Genomic DNA, 19,888 nt, shown 5'->3' with positions numbered 1-19,888 from the left:
TTGTTAAATTCAATAAGACTTGTAATATATGTTTTCCGTTGAATTATTATGTGCTCTGATGATAAGATGTATCTTGAGTTGTGGTGGCTATCGTGTTATGATACTCAACCTGATCCTAAAGAGGAGTTGCCAAGTACGCTCCTGGGGGCCTCGCGATGTTGCTTTGCTTAAATTGAGTTGGTCAAGTGGATGACACTCGTTTTAGATGAATTAACGCGGCGAGTCCCTCACAAGGGCAGCCAGGGCACCCTTCCAAGGATCATCGACACACTTTGTGGGCTCTCAAAGCTTTCCTTCGGGCAGCCCGTCACCTAGCTCTAGCTCTCCTACCTCTTCCATCATTTTTGTGCTCTCATTGTAAGAACTTCAGAGCATTCAAGCGAGGAACACGCACTTGACCATCTCTGAGACTAGACGTAGGGCTCCGGCCTGAACCAGTATAACTCCTCGTTTCTTTTAGATGCTACCATCGTCTTCCTAGAGCAGCGCGGCATTCGTATAAATTCACTAGTCGGTCAACAAAACGCCGACACATCTAAATATGTATGATGAGAAATTCCATGCCAAAATACTACTTTCTGAACTATAAATTTATATAATTTTGCTAGATTTCTGGAGTCCATCTTGAGGTTAAACAAGTTAACCTAAGACTCAAATATAACATTATATAAAGAATTTTAATTTCAACCGTACAAGAGTTATGATACGAGACACAAGCAAAATGTGCCGTGTTTATCTTCTAGTGCCTACTTGAAAATTTTGAAAAAAAAAATAGACATACATAGGTCCTTTGTTTTGATAGAGAAAAGAAAAGACTAAAAATCAAAATAGATGAGACCAACGGACACAAAATGTGTCACATTATTAATCACACTAATACGTGATCAAGGTTACCGGTTGTACCACATCTTTTGGCTTGACTGAAAAGGCTATTTTAAAAAAAAAATAGTTTGAGACATGTTCTTTTAATATTTTAGTTTTTCGGATAAAATAAAAAAAACGGCTTGTATGGGTCTGTCCGCAAGGTTTGGTTTTTGAGAAAAAAAGAATCAAGGCCATTCTTCCCTGTGCTGCAAAGCGTAAAGTAGTTGTTCCCGGACTATCTTTGAAGGCGGCTTTAGCAGCTAGAGCGCCCATCTGAGACTAAGGATATGAATATCACCGATATTATATTTGTTTTTATATTTTTGTTTGAATTCGAATTTGAATATGGATAGTGTCAACTATGTCAAATAGAATACGATTGGATATCGACATCGCCTCAGACTGAGAGGGAGAGAGGAGGAGCGCATTCCTCTCTGCCTCGCACAGTTTGGTTTGTTTCGCTAGGGGAGGAGAGAGAAATAAAGAGAGAGGAAATAGCCATTAGCCCATGGAGGGGAGGAGCTCCATTTCCCTTCTCCGCATGCGCAGCACACGAAAAGAGCGATCTTTCGCTTCTTCCCGGTATGATGTCTCGCTTATTCTCTTCCCAATCCTTGTCTCGCCGCGCGGTTGTTTGGTTAGGATTTTAATATTGGTGTTTAGGGATTTGGGGGAGTATTGCAATTGCGTTTACATGAATTGTTGATTATGTGATCCTTGCCGAACTGCGACTTGGTGGATGATGCTGAGCCTGAGTAGAAACGTGCCATGCCCATTTCGATGGCAGGGATGAAATTGCATTGTCCTCCCCACAACAAAAAAAAGGGCCATACATGACAAACGCTTGGCAAGATGAAGATTAGTCCTGATGTCTTTCAGCCGCAATTCATGGTTGTGTTCGATTTGTGAATGTCTGATTTTTCTTCTAGTTGAAATGTTTATGATCTTGGTACGGGAATTATCAGTGACAGTTCGTGGTTGGTTTTCCCTAAAAACTACTTGTGTATTTTTTTTTTCAGTAAGACTACGGGGGGGAGAGGATCCCCACCTGGAATTTTATTAAAGGAAATTGTACATCCAACAGCTACACAGAGATATCAGTTACACAGATTGAATTTCTACAGCTCTGAAGATACAGTATCCATTCCTGAACGCCATCAGGGCTGCCTGCCTTCTTTAGTCTGAAACGTTTCTTCCAAATTGTGAGGTCGTCTATCACCCGGGCAATAATCTGAGTGACAGAAGAGCGCTCGTGCCTGAAGATTGCGCCATTCCGAGCGTCCCAAAGACGCCATAAGATAGTTAGCAAGATTGAGGGCCAAAGATCTTTATCAAGCCTGTGTGTGTGTGGGTGGGGGGGGGGGGGGGGGGGGGGGTGCTTAGACTCCATAGGTCATCGTCAGATACGGAGGCAGCAGTAGGGACTCCCAGGCGTTGCCAAATTGACAAGATCGAAGAGCAACCGAAGAAGATATGGTGTCTGTCTTCAGTGGTATTTGAGCATCTCTCACAAATGTCATCCCTTAGCACATGTTTTCGGTAGAGGTTGGACCGAGAGCTTAATCTATCTTTGAAGTAAAGCCACACGAACAATTTGACCTTGATGGGGACAGTCCGAGCTCCATATGAATTTGCTGTGCTGGTCTTCATACTCCATGGGCAACTTGAGTGCGGCATAGGCATCTTTGGTGTTGAAACGCTTGCCGGTCAGCAGCATCAGGCGCACATCACTGGAATCATTGAGGCGGATGTCCTGCAAGGAGGAAAGAAGGGCAGCAAGCTCAGTGCGAAGCTGTGCCGGTTAGCCGAGGGCGCAAGCGCAAATCAACCCCACCCTGAAATACTTGTGTATTTTATTTAAAACACAAATTCTTCATTGCAAATTTACCATATCTTCCCAAATTAGCAGTTGAGTTATCAAATGTAAACCACAAATGGGACATGTGCCCTAGGTGGAACTTGTATGTCAAACTTTTGTATTTGATTCACATAATTAGAACATACATTCTCTTGCTGGGTTAAATAAAAATTAGCGCTTAATTGATGCACCTATATTTTTGAGAAAAGTGGATATCTGGAGCATCTGCAGTACTAGCCTTTTATACATATTGGAAATGGGTCTGCGTATCCCAATATATTTAGGTTGAGTTTTAGGGTGTTCTGAATCTTGCCCTTTCTACACTGATGCTAGGTTTGCTGGAACAATGGCTGAGAGCAAGTGGTTTGATACGAAGAGCACAGGCTGCCTTGAAGGCCTGTTCAACTTCCTTGCCCTCAACCAACGGCTGCAAATGCCGAAGATTATTGCCTACCGAAAGCACAGCGAAGGAAGTAACAATACGCTCAGTAAGGTTTTACATATTTCTACTTTCAGTTTTGCATTTTTTGGTGACGCCTTTTATTATTTCCACAGGATTGTCTGTGCCATGCTTATTCCCTGGTTATGAATTGGATCTTGGTCTTATTGCCCTAGATTTATCTTTGCTGTTTTTATCTGAAAGCTAACCATAGCAAGGGCAGGTCTCTTTATTTGGTCATCTAAAATTGTAGTGTGCTCACCACATTTTTCTATTTGTTGTAGGAGTGAAAGTCCCAAAGCCCAAAACTAGCAGTGAAAAAGATGAAAATATCCCGGTAGGTGCATAAACTTGCATTTCTTTTATGGTAACCACAGAAGCCTCATAGATTTCTACTAATATATTGAAGTGATGGATCTTACTATATCATTCGTATAATGGCACCACCAACAAACTATAGTGATGAAAATTGCCATGTTTGCAATCTATGAGAGCTTTGCAACCTTTGGTGATAATTTTCTAGTTGTCAATGCTAAATCACTAGGACTCTTTACATGTATATTTCAAGTTATTGATGTAGTTCCAGTCAAGTGTTAATGCACCTCTCATTTTTTTTTTCCTAACTCTACTTGTGGTGTTCAGTTGCAGAAGGAAACTAATAGTGACTCTCAAACTGGTAAGTCCCACATGTTCATATGGAGGACACTCATGTTCAAGAAAAAAACACCCGGGAAAGACAAAAAGAAGAGCAGCTCGCCAGCCAGCTCCCCATCCTCATCACGTCTTCTGCGCTCCAGATCAATCCATCACTCGAAATGCTTTGATTATGAGGTTCCTGATGAGTTAGCTGCACATTATCATGCAATGAACAACTCGGGCTCCATTGAGATGGATTCTTCTCACAGTGAACCGCCACCACTGTCACATGAGATTCCACAACATCCCAACCAGGGCTTGTGGCAGCATGGATGGCAAAGATAGCATAGATCTGGAGGCACCCTGTGGGACAGCACCTGGAAATCTCACTGGTGAGAGTGAGGCTTCCTCTACACAAAAAACTCGTGATGCTGCAACACATCACTCGAAGGAGTTCTTGGATTTTCTTGAATTGTTTAATGCACATAGGGAACTATTTCTGAAGATTCTTCATGATCCTTCATTACTAGTACCACCTGAACAGCAAGGGCAAGAAGCTTCATCCAGTGGTTCTGTACCACTGAACAAATTGGAATCATTTCCAAGACCAGGAGGGTCATCAGGGAAACGTAACCCTATATTTGATCGGAGTGACAATGAGAAAAGCAGGAGGTCAGAAATCCAAAGGTCACCCTCGAGACCTACCACTGACCTGGAAGCTGCAAAAGTCATTAGTACAAGAATGCCTACTGGTGTTGACAGCTCCGCAGTTTCTCTTGCAGAATCAAGGAGCCTGGAGAAAGCTGGAACAGCTTCAAACCGTTTTAAAGCTATCAGTAGAAAGATCAAAGATGTCGTAAGGGAGAACCGGAAGGAGCTTGCTCGGATTACCAAGGATGGAGTTTTCCACAAACTGCCATATGGCCAAAAAATGTCTGGATTGACCAGGGGCTCCTCCATGGAGAAGTTTGTCCAGGAGGAGAAACAAATGCGAAGATCATATTCTATTGCAGAATCAGTAGACAAGTATTCAACACTTTATGAGTCAATGTCGAGGGACTCAAGAATTTCTCCAGAAAGATTAAACATAACAATGGAAGGCGGTGCAAGCTTAAATGATAAGAAGATGCCAATGGGCCTCAAAAGAATAACTTCTCTTCCAGAGATGCGGTTATGTTCATCTCACCAAGAGGCCCTGCCTGAAGTTTCAGCTTCTCGGATTGGGTCCAAGACTTGCAATGTGGAATCTGATCACTTTTCTTCACATGGAACTGATGCCTTCATTATCTGTGCAGAAGGAAATTTCTATCCTGATGATATCACAGAACAATCAGAAAATATTCACATTGAATTGAATTGTGGAGGTAAGATGACAAAAGAAAGTTAAGATTAATACAGTTTTTCTATTAGATGACTTACAATATTGTCACATTTTTTTGCACAAATTGCTTTCATAGGCTTCTTGGAAGAGGATTTCCGCAGGATCCTTCGAAGTCCAAGTCTGTCTTCTCTTGGCCGGTCTTTCTCCCACCGCCGCATTAATAGTTTACCTTCCTTCGATTGGTCATTCTTTCAAGACCGTATCAGTAGTTTCACAGAGTGTTCTATAGCAGGTGGATTATATTTGAACTCTTCATTTACTATAAAATGCAAAAATTACTAGTAAAAGTTCATGATTTTTTCCCCCATTCAGAAGCAGACTAGTTACTTTTGTCAAGCATATCTTCTTTTCCTATCAAATTGCAGCCTTTTCCATTACTAATTGTATTTTCTGCACTATGCTGAAACTCTAAAACCCATTGCTTGTATGTGTTTTCTAGTACTTAAATCCTTGTGACACTTTTCTTTTCTTAATATAATTTTTAGATTGAGAGCAACCATTCGAAAACTTGCAGCTTGAGGACAAGGACTGGTTAGTCAAGCCACCACTGTCTGCAGGAGCATATGCTGCCAATTTCAATGATGAAGAATGGCTGGTCACACCACTGAAGCACTCTGGTGTCATGAATGGTATTGATCGTGAGGATGAAGAGTGGTTAGTTAAGGCGACACAACTGTCTGGTGCCAAGGATGTTGATCTTGAAGATGAAGAGTGGCTAGTCAAGTCAGGGCAGCACATAACTAACGATGCTTTGGATTCGGATTTTCGCTTCATACACGAGTTTTCTGAACAAGGTTCTGTGGAACCCTTGCACATTTATGTCAGTGACAAGAACGAGGCTGATTTCCAGTATGTCAAGGATATCCTCAAGAAATCAGGATTCAGCTGCGGCGATGTCGACTGGTACGCATCCAATCAGCCAGTCAGCCCTGTGGTCTTTGATGAGGCAGAATGCTCATGTCAGGAGCTCAGCATGGCAAGCGATGAGCCGCACAGTATTGTCAGGCGCATGCTCCTGTTTGATCTCATCAACGAGGTCCTGCTGGACATCTATGACTCTTCGCTTGTCATCGGCCCATGGCACTCACGCTTCGACCTGCGAACCAGACCCATTCCCATGGGGTATCATGTCCTTGAGGAGGTGTGGGCGAAGGTGAGCTGCTACCTGAGCCTGCATTGGAAGGAAGGCCAGACGGTGGAGGACATTGTTGCACATGATCTTATGAGGAAGGACAGCTGGATGAACCTGGTATATGACGCGGAGTGCACCGCGTTGGACATGGAGGATCTGATGGTGGAGGACCTGCTGGATGATGTTGTCATTCAGATAGTGTTAGAATCAATTGATGAATGACTATCCAGATCTTTTTTTGGGTGGCTTGAGCTTTGGAGTAATTTGATCATAAGGCTGAACAGTAACATGCTATCTGAAGAAAGGTACTAGCTAGATGGATCGCTTGTCTCGCATTGTGCAACAGTTACTGTGTAGATAATTTTACCAGACTGGCTATTCTAGCAACTGTCAAATGTAGTAGATGTTAGCCATGCATAGAAAGTCAGAAACAGGAGGTAAACAATAGACAGGAAATAGATAGCATTATATACCTGTTAAGTTCAACCAAACTGTCATGAGTTTTTATTAGTCAATACTGGTACATATCTAAGCTCGTGACTCGTATACAAATTCTGGTGTTTGTCCTCTATTCATGAATGTGGAAGACACAATTCTGAATGTGAAAAACACTACTCTGTTAATCTGTTATATATGTGTGACTGCGCTCATCTTTTCAGTGGATCGTCATATATAGTTATAGATCTGTACTTGCAATCTTCTTGGCTTAATAGGCAAAGAGGGTTTTTTTTTTCTTTGATGTGTAATCTGGAATGCTTTTAGCTGCAGAGGTTCTGTGAAATTCAAGCTGAATGTTTGAAAAGTTGAAGAGGAGGGTGCAGGAGGTACAGGATCCTATTATTCGCACAATCGCACCAGATCATTATGGCTTCAAACGGTGTGTGCACAAATGTGCTTCCTTTTAAGCAAAAGTTCTGCAATTGCCATTTGTCTGAAAGACGAATGAAGTTCTGGTGAAACGTCTGAAATACGGAGAGAGAAAAAAAGGGGTATAGGATGTTACAGGATCCAGTTGTTTCCACTGCGTAGTATCTCCATTCTCGTGAAGTAGCATTATTTGATCAAAGTCAGATTAGGAAGCGGCACTACCATGCTAAAGATTTTATTTAGGAAAATGATGTACCATAATTTGTAGTTTCTAATACAAACTAAAGCACCAAGCCCGTCTAGCTCAGTCGGTAGAGCGCAAGGCTCTTAACCTTGTGGTCGTGGGTTCGAGCCCCACGGTGGGCGATTTGTTTTTACAAGGAGATTGTTTTTTTTTTCATATTTTTGTTACATGTTTCTTCTTTCTTCGGTAGATTTTCAGCAATGCTGCACAGAGGATTCGATTTGATTCTTTATTATCTTCCTCGCTTTCTCACGAAGTTTCCATCCTTAGCTGTACACAAGCCGTGGAACCAATTGTGAACTCAAAACAGCTAGAGCTTTTGTCTGCATGTTTATTTGAATTCAAGCACGTCTTACTGGAAGTAAATATCTCAAATCTCTCACTAGTCCAGAGATGTAGTACGCATTTGAGTTCAACTCTTGCAATCAACCTATTAAATTTGAAGACGTCCAATAACGCATCAATTTAAACAATGGTTGGCATCAAGGTCTGAAAAGCAAGATTCGAACAGATAAGGATTTTGATCACATTCAATGCAAGTTGTGCTACAAATTTGAATTCAACTCTTACAAGCAAGCGTATTCAACTTGAAGACGTGCAATAACGCATCAATTTAGGCAATGAGTTGACATCAAGGTCTGAAAGCAAGATTCGAAAAGATAAGGATTTGATCAAATTCAATGCATGTTGTCCAAAAAAATATCTCAATTCAACTCTTACAAGAAACCTATTGATTTGAAGCTGCGCAATGATGCATCTATTTAAGCAACGAGTTGCATCATGCACTGAAAGCGAGATCCCAAGCAGCTAAGGATTCGACCAAATTTCATGCAAGTTGTGCAAGAAGTTTGAATTACGTTAGCTGATGAAGAGACGTTTTAAGCAGATAGGTGGCATCGCTGTTCTGGGAAGCAAAGAGCAGATAAGGTTTGAAACAGCAGAGGGTTGAATTCGGTTCCATTTGCAAGTAGCTGCTATATAAAAGTATATTGTGCTAATAAAGTCAAAACTACCCAGCAAAGAATTGTATTTTAATGGCATTCCAGATTTTGCTGCAGAACCATAACCTTTATCTTACTCTGAAAACGACAGGACACAAGAATCTGTCAGGGTTTGGAGTCCTGGAATCCTCCATGACCATTTCAGCCGACCTGTAAAATCTGGACACGTCATGCAGTTACTTGGTTACCCTCTCAACTCAAGCCCTATAAATAGCAGGGACATCTGTGCTCTTCTTGGCAACTGCTCTGTGCTCATCAACTCGAGAACAACTGCTCTGTTCTTGAGATTGCAGGAGACCTAGAAGTTCAGAAGATGTCTTGCGGTGGGAGCTGCAACTGCGGTTCGAGCTGCGGCTGCGGCGGCGGATGCGGGTAGCGTTTCACAACCACTGATCATAAATACGCTGCCGAGCTGAACTGAGATAAGCTGTTCAGAGATACAGTATCATCTAGTGCTAGTTTGAGTGGTTTCAGCAAGTTTTCATGAGACAAAACACAAGAGCAAATGTTTATGATGCTCATGTGGTGATTCAATTTTGCCGGACGCAGAAAGATGTACCCTGACTTGGCCGAGAAGAGCACCGCCGCCGCCCCGGCTACAGTCCTCGGCGTTGCACCTGAGAAGGGGTATACATTCCCACCATGTGTTATCTAAGATTTGTGCCACAATTCAACTTCAACACCGATGCCAAACTCAAAGCCTGAACTTGTGTTCCACAAAGATCATTTTCCATGCCTGAATTTTTTCTCCCCTTTCTTTGACAGGCACCTCGAGGCCGGGTTCGAGAAGGCTGCAGGAGTCCGGCGAGGCCGGCCATGGCTGCAGCTGCGGCTCCGGGTGCAAGTGCAACCCTTGCAACTGCTGATGGAGAAAAGGTGATTTGCGTTGCGTGCATGCTCGTCAATCGTCATCGTCAGTTCGCCACCCTGTAGGCTGTATGTGTGTGTGTGTTTGACCGTGTGATTAAATAAGGAGCTATCCAGACACCCAGTGTCAGGTATGATGGATACCGTGTGAAGTTGTGATGGTGCGAACTGTGAATCATGTGGCTACCGAGCTCTTGTTCACCCAATCTGTTATCTATGTGTTCTATGCTGTAACAGTGTGCATGTTGGAGGAATATATCGTGGTTTGCTTGTGCATCTTTGAACATCTTTTTTTGCTTTTCATTTTACAGTAATTTGATGACAGCAAGTAGCAGTTCGCTCTGCTAAGACTACTAGATCACTTGATTTTAAGTAATATAAACCTTACAAGAATAGACGCATAATTTTTATACAGAGAGAAAACCATATGGATTTCGGTAATGCCAGAACCAGTTGTCCGTTCGCGCCGGACACACCTGCCGGTGGACCCTAACGTCCAAAAGACTATCATATTCGTTCGTTCCTATCCCCTTCCCCTCGGGTCACCGCAGTTCATCGCCGCAACCGCGCTCCGCGACCACCGCGCCTCTTGTATGCCTTCCTCTCCACCGTTGCCATGCTTGCACTGCCGCGGCCACGGCATGCTCTCCCACGACCACACAGCCGCTGCTGCCTCGTCGCGTGACCCACCCGACTACTGTTGTCGCCTCCACCTCGGGCACCACTCGCCGGGGCAGCGCAGTCGTTCACCAGGGGCCACACAGCCGTCCACCCCGCTGCCATCCTCGTTCTGCACTGTGGCAGCATAGCCGGATCCTGCTATGCAGTGCTCTGTCCGTCTGATTGCCAAGTTTTGCTGAAACGCATGTTGCAAGCGTATATTTCAGATGTTTCAAAGATATGTTGTAAGCATTCAGATGGATATTGCGAAAGTAGATCGGGATGTTGCAATGGTTGCACACGTATGTTTCAAGTGTTTCATATGGTCCAGACGTATGTTATAAATATTTTATTTGGATGTTGCAAAAGTAGATCTGGATGTTGCATATACATGCATGTTGCAAGCATATGTTTCAAGTGTTTTTAGGTGTTTCATATGTATGTTTGCAAGTGTTTCATCTGAATGTTGTATATGTTTACAATGGTTTTCAAATATTTTTAAGCGTTTTCGCAAGTGTTTTAGACACTTATTTCAAGTGTTTTATTTGTCTTTTCTTTATGTTGTATCTGTTGTATCTAGATATTTCAAAAATAGATCAAATGTTGCATATACGATAAGTGTGGGAAGCGTTGGCGTCGCGCACGACGTTTGGGGCAGCGCGGGCGACGTCCGAGACGGCACAAGCCCACTGTCAATGCGCTAGCCGATCCGGGGGCACTAGCAAGTCCGTGTAGATTTTGCTGTAAAGATGCAATTTCTCACAAATATCTAGGGATGAAAACGGTACGGATATTTTCCGACCGTATTCGAAACCGAATCCGTTTAGAGGGGTTGAGATCTGTCCGTATCCGAGTCCGGATATCCAACATCCGATACCGTATCCGTATCCGAATACTCAAATCGCATATTTATGATGTCGATATTCAATCATATTCTATCCGACATAGTTGACACTATCCGTATTCAAATCCAAATCCGAACAGAAATATAAAAATAAATATAATATCAGTGCCGTATCCGATCCGTTTTTATCCCTACAAATGTCTACAAAAAATCATCCAGAATAGACCTGAAATAACATAAAGTTGGGCTACTTATCTACTGGGCTTCACGTGTGATGCCCATAACGGCTCGGCCCAATCCGCATGTCCAGTACACCAGGTGACACCGATACAATTATGCAACTAGTAAAAAGAAGGAAATAAAGAGGAAAACTGGATCTCGTCTCCTCTCCCCTTTCCTCCAAAACCCTAGCGTTCTTGTTCCCCGGGCGGCGGCGGCGGCGGCCATGGACAAGAGCATGCTGGGCGACCTGGACAGCCTCCCCGAGGAGGACAAGTTGCGCATGGCTGCCATGGTAGACCAGCTCCAGATCCGCGACAGGTTCGGGCCATACGAACGCATCCCTGATATTTTTCCGGTTTGCTTGGCGCCTAGTCGCTGCTAAAAGTGAAATCTGCATCGTCGTGGCCTCTGTTTTTAAGTGTTCTTTAGCGGCGCCTAGTTGAGATTGTGTGGGCGCTGAGCGCCTGTTGCTCCGACGAGCTGAATTTGGAAGCCTGAAATGGGGTTTGGGGAAAGCCGTCGAAAATTGAAGTGATTGGCGCAGCGCACAGATGCGGCGCATTGTAACAGAAGCGTTTTGACTGTAGGTGTCCACTAAATTTATGTGATTTTGTGCCTTGCGCGTCCCAAATCATGCGAGTCAGTTTCGTGAGTTCTTTCGTTGATTGAAATTTAAGCATGATTTTCAGACGTTTGGCTCTGTATGACTATGAGAAGCTGCTCAGTGATAAATAGTTAGTGTGTTCGAGTGTAATGGGATCGGAAAAGGAATTGAACGATCGTGGTTGAGAAATTAGATATGTTCTTAGCTAGTCCTATGGATGCCAAGTGCTTTAGTTAGATTCAGGAATCACATGGTGCCAACCTATCAGGTGAATTCATACCCAGAATTTTTAAGCTTGAAAAAAATTTCTGCTCGCTAATCATAGCGACAACTGTGGTAACCAAGGATCCTGTGGGTCAAAATTTACAGTTTCGATGCTTGCCTGCATCTCTTTTGCTGTTTGTAATGTCTGGTATGTAGGTTCTAGGTATTGATCTATTTGTATGTTAAGTTCTGCCTTATTGGATTTGTTGGTGCAGTGGTTCTAGTCCTTTAATTTTGTGGTTCACAACTGTTGCATTTGAATTGCCGATTGGTTAATTGTAGTCTATAGCATTGGAAAGGGATAACTCTAGTTCAAGGTGATGATGCTGGAGCAAGAAATGCAAGTGTTATTGTTATCCTGTTGCTTCAGAGTAGGGCTCGAATTCACAATGTGAAGCTATTCAACAGCGTGAACAAATAAGGATGCAATTATGGAACAGAATAATATTTCCCAGTTGAATAAATGAATGATCCTTGAATCCTTGATTGTAGCAAATACTTTAATGCCTGACTTAATTGTAAGTGGTGTTTCCTCAAATTTGATGTTTACCTTTTGTCTAACTCAACACTCCTGCAAATACTGTAATGCTTAACTTACAAGTGGTATTTCCTCATAAATTTGATTCTTTTTCCTTTTGTCTAACTCAAAACTCTTGCAAATATTGTAATGCTTAACATATTTTCAAATGGGGTTTCCTCGAAAATATTAATTTTATCGTTTTGTCTAATTATTAAAAACTCCTTCAAATGCCTGAGAAGTGAGAACTCATTGGTTCTTCACTCCTTTCACAACTTTGCTCTATCACTTTGCAGTCTAAGAATGTACAATTCCCTGGCGGAGAGGTGCTTCACAGACTGCGTGGACACGTTCCGCCGCAAGACCCTGGACAAACAAGAGGAGTCATGTGTCCGCCGCTGCGCCGAGAAGTTCCTGAAGCACTCCATGAGGGTTGGTATGAGATTTGCTGAGCTTAACCAGGGCGTGGCCACGCCTGACTAATCGCGAGGGTTTCATTGCCCCTGCCAAGTATCTAACCTTGGGGATTTTGTCAGCACCAATTTGTAGTAGTCCTAAAAGTATTTTAGCACTTTCTGAGATATGCAGCCAAGTTAGGTTGCTCTTATATCGAATTGAATAAAATTAAATTACCTTGAATCATTGTATCCATTGGTACATGCTGCGTATTGTTGTTAATTATGTATCCATTGATCGGTTGCCAAGAAGTGTCTGTTGCATACTCAAGCCAGCAGGTTTTGAGCCACATGAAGTGCATACTATTGCTGCTATGTTACAAGATCTGTAAAGGCACCTTTCTTCATGCGGTCTCTTGAGACATCTGCTTTCTTTGACAGCAAAGAATGCAGGACCATTGCACATGAGCTCATCATGCCATGAACTGATGCACTAATTTGTTATTTGAAACAAATGAACTGATGCACTTGGAATTGGAATTTAAGAAGCCCGAAAGGGAGCTGGATCCAGCACATGTGTCTACACAAGATTTCGGTCCGGGATGGCGTACGTTTTGACTGTCGGATCACACTGCTGATGGCTTTAGATCAACCTGCCTACCCAAGCAGCTGGAGGTTGAAGATGGTTGGGGGAGTTTGGACATGATCAGCTTGGCATTTCGTGGTTTGGAGCTTGTCCATGGGCAATGTGGGCAGGTTGGCCCTCGGCCACCTTGTTGTGCCCACCACCTGCTGCGCTCTCCCCGCTTCTCTTATAATCTGTACTTTTTTGGCTTGTTTTTTTTAGAATAGTATTTTTCTCTCACAATAAATCAGTCGGAACAGTATTTCGACTTCGACTTTTTCAGCGAAGCGAACGGGCCCAAGTTGTCCGTGTTGTTTTCTCACGTGGGACAGACAGATGTGGGTACAGAGGCGCCGTGGTGCCATGGAGAAGCAGCGTGCGAAGGTGCAGGACGGCAGTTCGGGCTGCATGGCACGTCGGTGCTGTAGCACTGTAGCCTAACCTGCTGAAGCCGCACGGTGTCGATGCGTCAGCCGTCAGTACTTGTTTGGGGCCAGCATCATACGTCGTCATGTTGTGTACAGGGAGCAGCATCTTGAGCTCTCTTTACTTCTTTTGGCTCTTTGATTGATCACTAGTGTTGGCATCAAGAATCAGAGGCTGTCATAAACTAGAATCCCATTCCCATGGCTGTAATTTAAGTACAGCTCATCTTGAAGCAATGATAGGAGTTCAGTTCAGTTCAGTGTGTCCGATGATGCTCCCCAGCAAAATTCAGCTCTGATGAGGTTTGCTGCCAGTGTTGTTCGTAATCAGGGAGAATCAACTGAACAGTCCTATGGGTTGGTCCTTCATCGTGATCCACTGAAGACAGTAGACAGACAATGAAATTCATGAACTGAATTTTGACAAATTGTCTACAAATGAAACGCTTTGCCACGAAGCATGAAAACTAGGCACACTCATTATCTCTTTAACTGAAACGCGAAGCTAAGGATGAGCTTGTCTTGTCACTCCACTCTTCTCAAGAGAAAAATGCTAACTATGACTGGGTTTCCTATCAGCATCTTATTAGCAGTGAAACTTCCATGGCACCTTCAAATGCGAATGAACAATCTCACAGCAGAGAACCAAGGACTTGCACAACAAACACCGATCTCAATCCAAAAAGAAACTGCCACATTCAGAAACCAATGCACGCACCGCAAGGAAACAAAAAGAAAAAGAAAGGATCCTATTCACAGTTCAATCACAAGCCGCCGCCGAAATCAAGCGCGTCCATCAATGCACGACGCCCACCTGCGCGGCGGCGGCGGCGGCGACGTCGATGCTCCTCTGTCCCGGGAGCGAGAGCATGGCGGTGTGGTCGAGGAAGTCCTTGAGCCTGGCGACGGCCTCGACGACGGCGCGGAGCTCGTCGGCGCGCGCGAACCCGCGCGCGCCGGCGGTGCGGACGGCATAGACGTAGAAGGTGACGCAGCCCTTGCGGAACTTGAAGCGCGCCATCTCGGGGTTTCCCGGGGCCGCGCGGATGAGGCGGCGGCCGACGTCACCGAGCGGGACGACGCCCGGCCAGGCGGCGTCCGCGGCGGCCTTCATGGCAGCGGACTCGAAGACGAACACGGCGGCCTTGGAGTTCTTGGTGCCCAGGCCCAGGGTGAGCGTGTGCCACGCGTGGTGCGCCAGGATGGAGAAGTTGGTCGGGATGTAGGCCGTCGTCGTCGGCGCTAACGACAGCGCGTCCGTGGTGGCGTTGCCGGCGCCGGTGGGGGAGGGGGTGGGGGAGGGCGTGGCGCGGAGGAGGTGCGGGAGCTCCAGCGGCGCGGCGCGGCGCACGGTGAGCGCCCGCGTGACGAGCTGCGCGCCGAAGCGGAGGCCCTTGACGTCCGCGCACGGCGCGAAGTGCGCGTCCAGCGTCCCCGGCGTGGCCGCGGCGGCGCTGCTGGACTTGGACTTCTTGGACGCCGCCCCGCCGGCCCCGTCGTGGCTGCTCTTGGACTTCGACTTGGACTTGCTCTTGGACGACTTGGGCTCCGCCATTGTCGACAGTAGCGGCGGCTGTGCTACTCGTGCTCTGTTGCGGAGAGGACAGAGGGAGTGGTGGCTCGGCGTCGGAGCTTGAAGGCGTCAAGAAGACAGGGGTAGAGGGAACAGGGCACCTGGAAGAAGGTGGGGTTGGTCAGAGCAGTTAAGGGAGATGAGAGCGCGCGCGCGCAACTGCGCAAGGTTCGTCACTTCCTGTCCATATTTTTCTATGAACATACAGTATTTTGATTTTTACTACTTTTGTATTGTCGTTGTCGCCTATGAATACTTTTGAGGAATCACAATTGTGTGCAGGGAAAAAAGGTCTCTGAAGATTTCAGCTGCAGGACAGACATCACCTTTCATTTTCATTTTTCTTCCTCCATCTCCGAAGAATCTGAACTTGTTCCTGTTGCAGCATGCCCTACAATTGGTGATTGGTTGATGGATTCTGAAATTTTCATTTTTCTTCCTCCATCTCCGAAGAATCTGAACTTGTTCCTGTTGGTGATTGGTTGATGGGTTCTGAAATTTCCTGTCGCTGTACCAGTATCTGTCTACACTACAGCTTCGCAGTACCAATCTGATGCCTGTAGCCTCACACAGTCTCACGACTCGGCTTCATTAATCATTACAACTCAAATTAATCTGATGGATGATCACATCCTGATTTCTACAGGTTGTGACTGAACTGAACTACTACTAGATCTGGGTCATGCAGATTTGGAGGAGCAATACACTGCATAAAGATAAAAAGAAATGCAATCTTTTTCCCAGAAAGAATCAAGCTGCAGCCTGCAGGTGGGCAGCAGGATAGGATTGATCATTTGCGGTTGATGTTAGTTTATTGTGAGAGAAAAATATTATATCATGCCAGACGATCAAACGAACAAGGTAATCAAGCAGAGCAGCACTGTCTATCTGAATATATAATAATACTACAGCACGCCCGTGGCTGCGTCGCGCTAATCAGTGCCGCCTCATGTGCAGCAGGGCCTGTGCCATGTGCCGCTGCTGCCCTTCCCTCCCCTTCCCCTGTTGTGCCTCTCTGCCTTCATGACTTCATGTGACGAGACGAGCTAGCGCAGCCCCGTGCCCATAACGCATATCGCTGCAGGATTATGCATTTATCTTATGCATGGAGATGACAGCCGTGTGGTGTCACATCACATCATGGTTCTGATGATGATCAGTTGCATTGCAGATGGTGGCCCGCTTGTTCAGTTGCAGTTTATTACTGTATATGTTCCTAGGTTCAGAGTGGGCGCGTTCTTGACAGCAGAAAATTAAACCCTGGCCTAGTCTGTAAAGTGCGTACTCTAGTAGGCTACACAGCTTCCTTTCGCAGTAGCAGGAACAACTTAACACAGCAAAGCCGGTAGCATTAGGGAAGGTAGAGCTGCGTCCTATTGAATTGAATTTAGTTGAACCTCTATAATAGGAAGGCATAGAAAGTCGACGTCTTTGGCTTTTTTTTTTTGTCGTTGAGAAGAAAATGGTATGAAACTACAAGATTCTAAATTCTAATGTTTGCGAATATCGGTCCACTCAAGATGCATCGCCACGGCCCACGGATACCTGTCGACCAAAGCAAATCTGGCCTGTCCTGACCCTAAGCCCAACCCCCTAAAATAAGAAGAAGAGTCTCGACCCTAGCCAAAAAAGGTGTACCAGCTAGATCTCCGTGTATTTTTTAAAAAAGCTAGATGTCTGCGTATGACACGGCATGGATTCGAAACTACCAGGCTTTTCTGGCTCGGTCTCGCAAAATGGACAGATCTAATACAAGACCCCATGTAAACAAAATATTACTACTACTATATTACATCCCTAGTGTCGTCTCCTCGTGAGGTGACTCGGGGGGCGACGGATGCACACGTCCGAAGCCCCACCTCTGGCTGCTCCCTAGCCGCCGTCGCAGTTCTCCGGCAAGCAGTGGCAGTAGCCGCAATGGCGCTCAGGTAGGCAGCTGTCCGTAGCCCATCCCTCGTTCCCTAGCTCCTCTCTTCACCAATCTAGCTTCAAAAGCGGTCGTCTTCTCCGCCACTGGTGGAGATTGTTACCGGCCACCAGAGGCTAGATCCGGTCGTGCCCCACTCGATCCGCTACTCCCGGCGCTGGATCTGCTTCCTCCCCGCGGGGGTGTGCCCCCGTGGTCGACTTAGGGCTCGCCTGGAGGTCGTTGCCAGCCACCAGAGGCTAGATCCGGTTGTCCCCCACTTGATCCACTACTCCAGCCGCCAGATCTGCTTCCTCCCCGCAGAGGTGTGCTCCCAGGGTCGACTTAGGGCTCACCTTGCCCTAGCCGTCCCCAGCCGACGCTCCTCCCAGCATCGCCCTCGCCACAGCGAGCTTGTCGGTGCCTCTCCCCCACGCATGCGTGTCCTTGCCGTGGAGTAGCACCCGCTCCAGGCTTGACACCGCCTGCCTCGTCCCGCTTGGCTATTGCTATGGTCGTCCCATGGGGTTAGGAGTGCTGGCATCAGTCAGTCTCAAGTCATCGCATGGCCCTGGGTGGCTATTGCTTCTACTTGGGCTAGGGTTTGCTTGCGCCCTGGGTGGATAGATTTGCCCCTTTGGTGGTGGATCCACGTTTGGTGCTGGTACGTGTAGTGGTCTGGAAGTGGGTTGGGTGCTAGGTGAAAGCTTTGCTATGAGGCCGACGATGGTGACTCCATTTGGGCGCCGTTTTCCTCCATGGAGGCATTTGTCGATGCACCTTGCTATCCTCCTGTCATGGATCTTCTGGGTGAAAACCTGGTCCCTGTTGGGGCAGTGGTGGCGCTGCCTGTGTCATCCTCCTCCTTGGAGGCGTTGCCTTTGAAGTTCCCTTGCCACGGCTCTCAGGGGTGGCCTTCCCCCTCCCTCGGTGTTGAATGTGGTTGTCATTGTCACTTGTGGTCATGCCACGTCCTTCGTCTGGCTATGGAGCTATTTGTTGTGCCTGTGCACACTTTTTATTCTTCAACACTTGTGTTTGTCCTACAATGTGGTCGCTTCTCATGTGGATGCTTTGTCGCTTCCTTTGTCGTTTCTCCAGCGGATACTTTGCCACTGGCGTTCGGTTAATCTTTTCCAGTAGATGCTTTCCAACCAATATTGTAGGTTCTCATTGAGTGGATTCTTTGCCGCTGCAGTTTTGCTGGTTGCTTTGCTGCCCTTGTCCGGCTTTCGTAGCAGATACTTTACCGCTACCGTTCGTCTCCGGCGGATATTTGGCCACCGCAATCTCTGCCCTGGCAGATGCTTTGCCACTGTCATCGTGCCGACTTCCTTGGCGGATGCTTTGCCACCGAGGTCGCTTTGGTCCTTTCTCCGGTGGATGCTTTGCCGCCACTGCCGTTGTCTTCTCTGGGTGGATGCTTCACCACCGCGGTTTCACAGCTCCGTAGGCTGCCACTGTGCTGATGTCTTTTTTTTATCATAGGTTTAGTTTGTTAGAGTGTTGAGGCTGAGGGTCCTTTCCCTTCTGCTTTCCCTTTTGACTCGTGTTTTTGGGAATTCTGTGGTAATCCTAGGATTAGTTGCAAGCCCTTTTCTCTTTTGCCACTTTTTTGCCCCTCTTTAACTGTTGCTTTTTATTCCTTTTTTCCTGAGTTGTTTGTTGGCGTTGCTCCTTCCAATTCACAAGGTAACAATGGAAGACTACATCCCTAAACTGACAAGTAAATTGGAGCACAAACTCGTATACTCCCCAGTCCTGGAATAAAAGGTACGAAGCATTTAAAATTTATCCTAAATTATAATGCATTCTAGATGTATTAACTCTCTATTTGGAGGATTACATGCGTCATCTGCATTACTTATAATTTGTCATAAACTTCCTAGAGTACCTTATACTTTAGGAAAGAGGGAGTAGGTACTAAGTACTTCCTCCATTCTATATTATAAATTGCTTTGACTTTTTTAGTATATTGATTTTACTATATATCTAGACATTCGTAGATATATAGCAAAATTGATGTACCCAAAAAGTCTAAATGACTTATAATTTGGAGCGAAGGGAATAGTACACTATTTAAAACATCATATTGAAACATAACACAACCTCCAAGTAAATATTCCTAGTTTGAGTACTGGTACTGATGTCAGCGCCACTCTTCCCCAAATCCTTCGCATGGAGTTCATCCACATGACCCCCCCACCCCACACACAATCCCATACTCCTTCGTGCAGAAGTTGATCTCCACCATGAGGGGAGAAGAGGATGCCATCAAGGTACTTCACCCATGTCACACCGTCGGGTGTCGCCGCCACTAGAAGACAAATCGGTGCACATCGAGGCTCCCTATCGTCCGTGTCCAGCAGCAGTTTGCGTCGCTCGGCATGCGCCACCGCTGACTAGGATATGCACACCGAGGCGTTGGCCGTCGCCGCCGCCTACACGAAGATAACCTGGCAGCGCACATCAAGGCCGCCTATTGGGCGTGTTGTCAGCCGCGAGGCTCACCACCCATCTGCTCACGCCCCGATCTGGTAGCAACGACCACAAGGTAATCCATC

At 45.8% G+C, this 19,888-nt stretch overlaps 2 protein-coding genes, 1 non-coding gene and 2 pseudogenes across 3 annotated transcripts; 4 read left to right on the top strand and 1 right to left on the bottom strand.

Moving 5' to 3' along the window:
• The first annotated feature begins 1,292 nt into the window (after nucleotides 1–1,292).
• LOC136535180 (uncharacterized) lies at nucleotides 1,293–6,919 on the top strand (annotated as a pseudogene).
• A 551-nt stretch (nucleotides 6,920–7,470) lies between these two features.
• TRNAK-CUU (transfer RNA lysine (anticodon CUU)) lies at nucleotides 7,471–7,543 on the top strand. Its single transcript has one exon. It is a non-coding gene; the product is annotated as a tRNA-Lys (tRNA).
• A 1,133-nt stretch (nucleotides 7,544–8,676) lies between these two features.
• On the top strand, nucleotides 8,677–9,565 carry LOC136535191 (metallothionein-like protein 4B; annotated as a pseudogene).
• A 1,590-nt stretch (nucleotides 9,566–11,155) lies between these two features.
• Nucleotides 11,156–13,039, top strand: LOC136535182 (mitochondrial import inner membrane translocase subunit Tim9-like). The gene is made up of 2 exons (XM_066527484.1): nucleotides 11,156–11,333; nucleotides 12,697–13,039. The coding sequence occupies exons 1-2, from the start codon at nucleotides 11,239–11,241 to the stop codon at nucleotides 12,881–12,883; spliced, it is 282 nt and encodes a 93-aa protein (XP_066383581.1). The 5' UTR covers nucleotides 11,156–11,238; the 3' UTR covers nucleotides 12,884–13,039.
• A 1,192-nt stretch (nucleotides 13,040–14,231) lies between these two features.
• On the bottom strand, nucleotides 14,232–15,559 carry LOC136535186 (uncharacterized). The gene has a single exon (XM_066527488.1). The coding sequence runs from the start codon at nucleotides 15,398–15,400 to the stop codon at nucleotides 14,642–14,644; it is 759 nt and encodes a 252-aa protein (XP_066383585.1). The 5' UTR covers nucleotides 15,401–15,559; the 3' UTR covers nucleotides 14,232–14,641.
• Between the last annotated feature and the right edge of the window lie 4,329 nt (nucleotides 15,560–19,888).

This window comes from Miscanthus floridulus, unplaced genomic scaffold (genome assembly GCF_019320115.1).
Source record: "Miscanthus floridulus cultivar M001 unplaced genomic scaffold, ASM1932011v1 os_2615_1_2, whole genome shotgun sequence".
Classification (NCBI taxonomy): Eukaryota; Viridiplantae; Streptophyta; class Magnoliopsida; order Poales; family Poaceae; genus Miscanthus; species Miscanthus floridulus.
This window is presented reverse-complemented; position numbering and strand designations above follow the sequence as displayed.

What these genes read in the sequence shown, in the direction of transcription:
- LOC136535186 (XM_066527488.1), bottom strand. Translation starts at nt 15,400, where the DNA reads ATGGCGGAGCCCAAGTCGTCCAAGAGCAAGTCCAAGTCGAAGTCCAAG.
- LOC136535182 (XM_066527484.1), top strand. Translation starts at nt 11,239, where the DNA reads ATGGACAAGAGCATGCTGGGCGACCTGGACAGCCTCCCCGAGGAGGAC. An exon ending in CAGCTCCAGATCCGCGACAG is followed by an intron (nt 11,334 to 12,696) that starts GTTCGGGCCATA and finishes ATCACTTTGCAG; the next exon opens with TCTAAGAATGTACAATTCCC.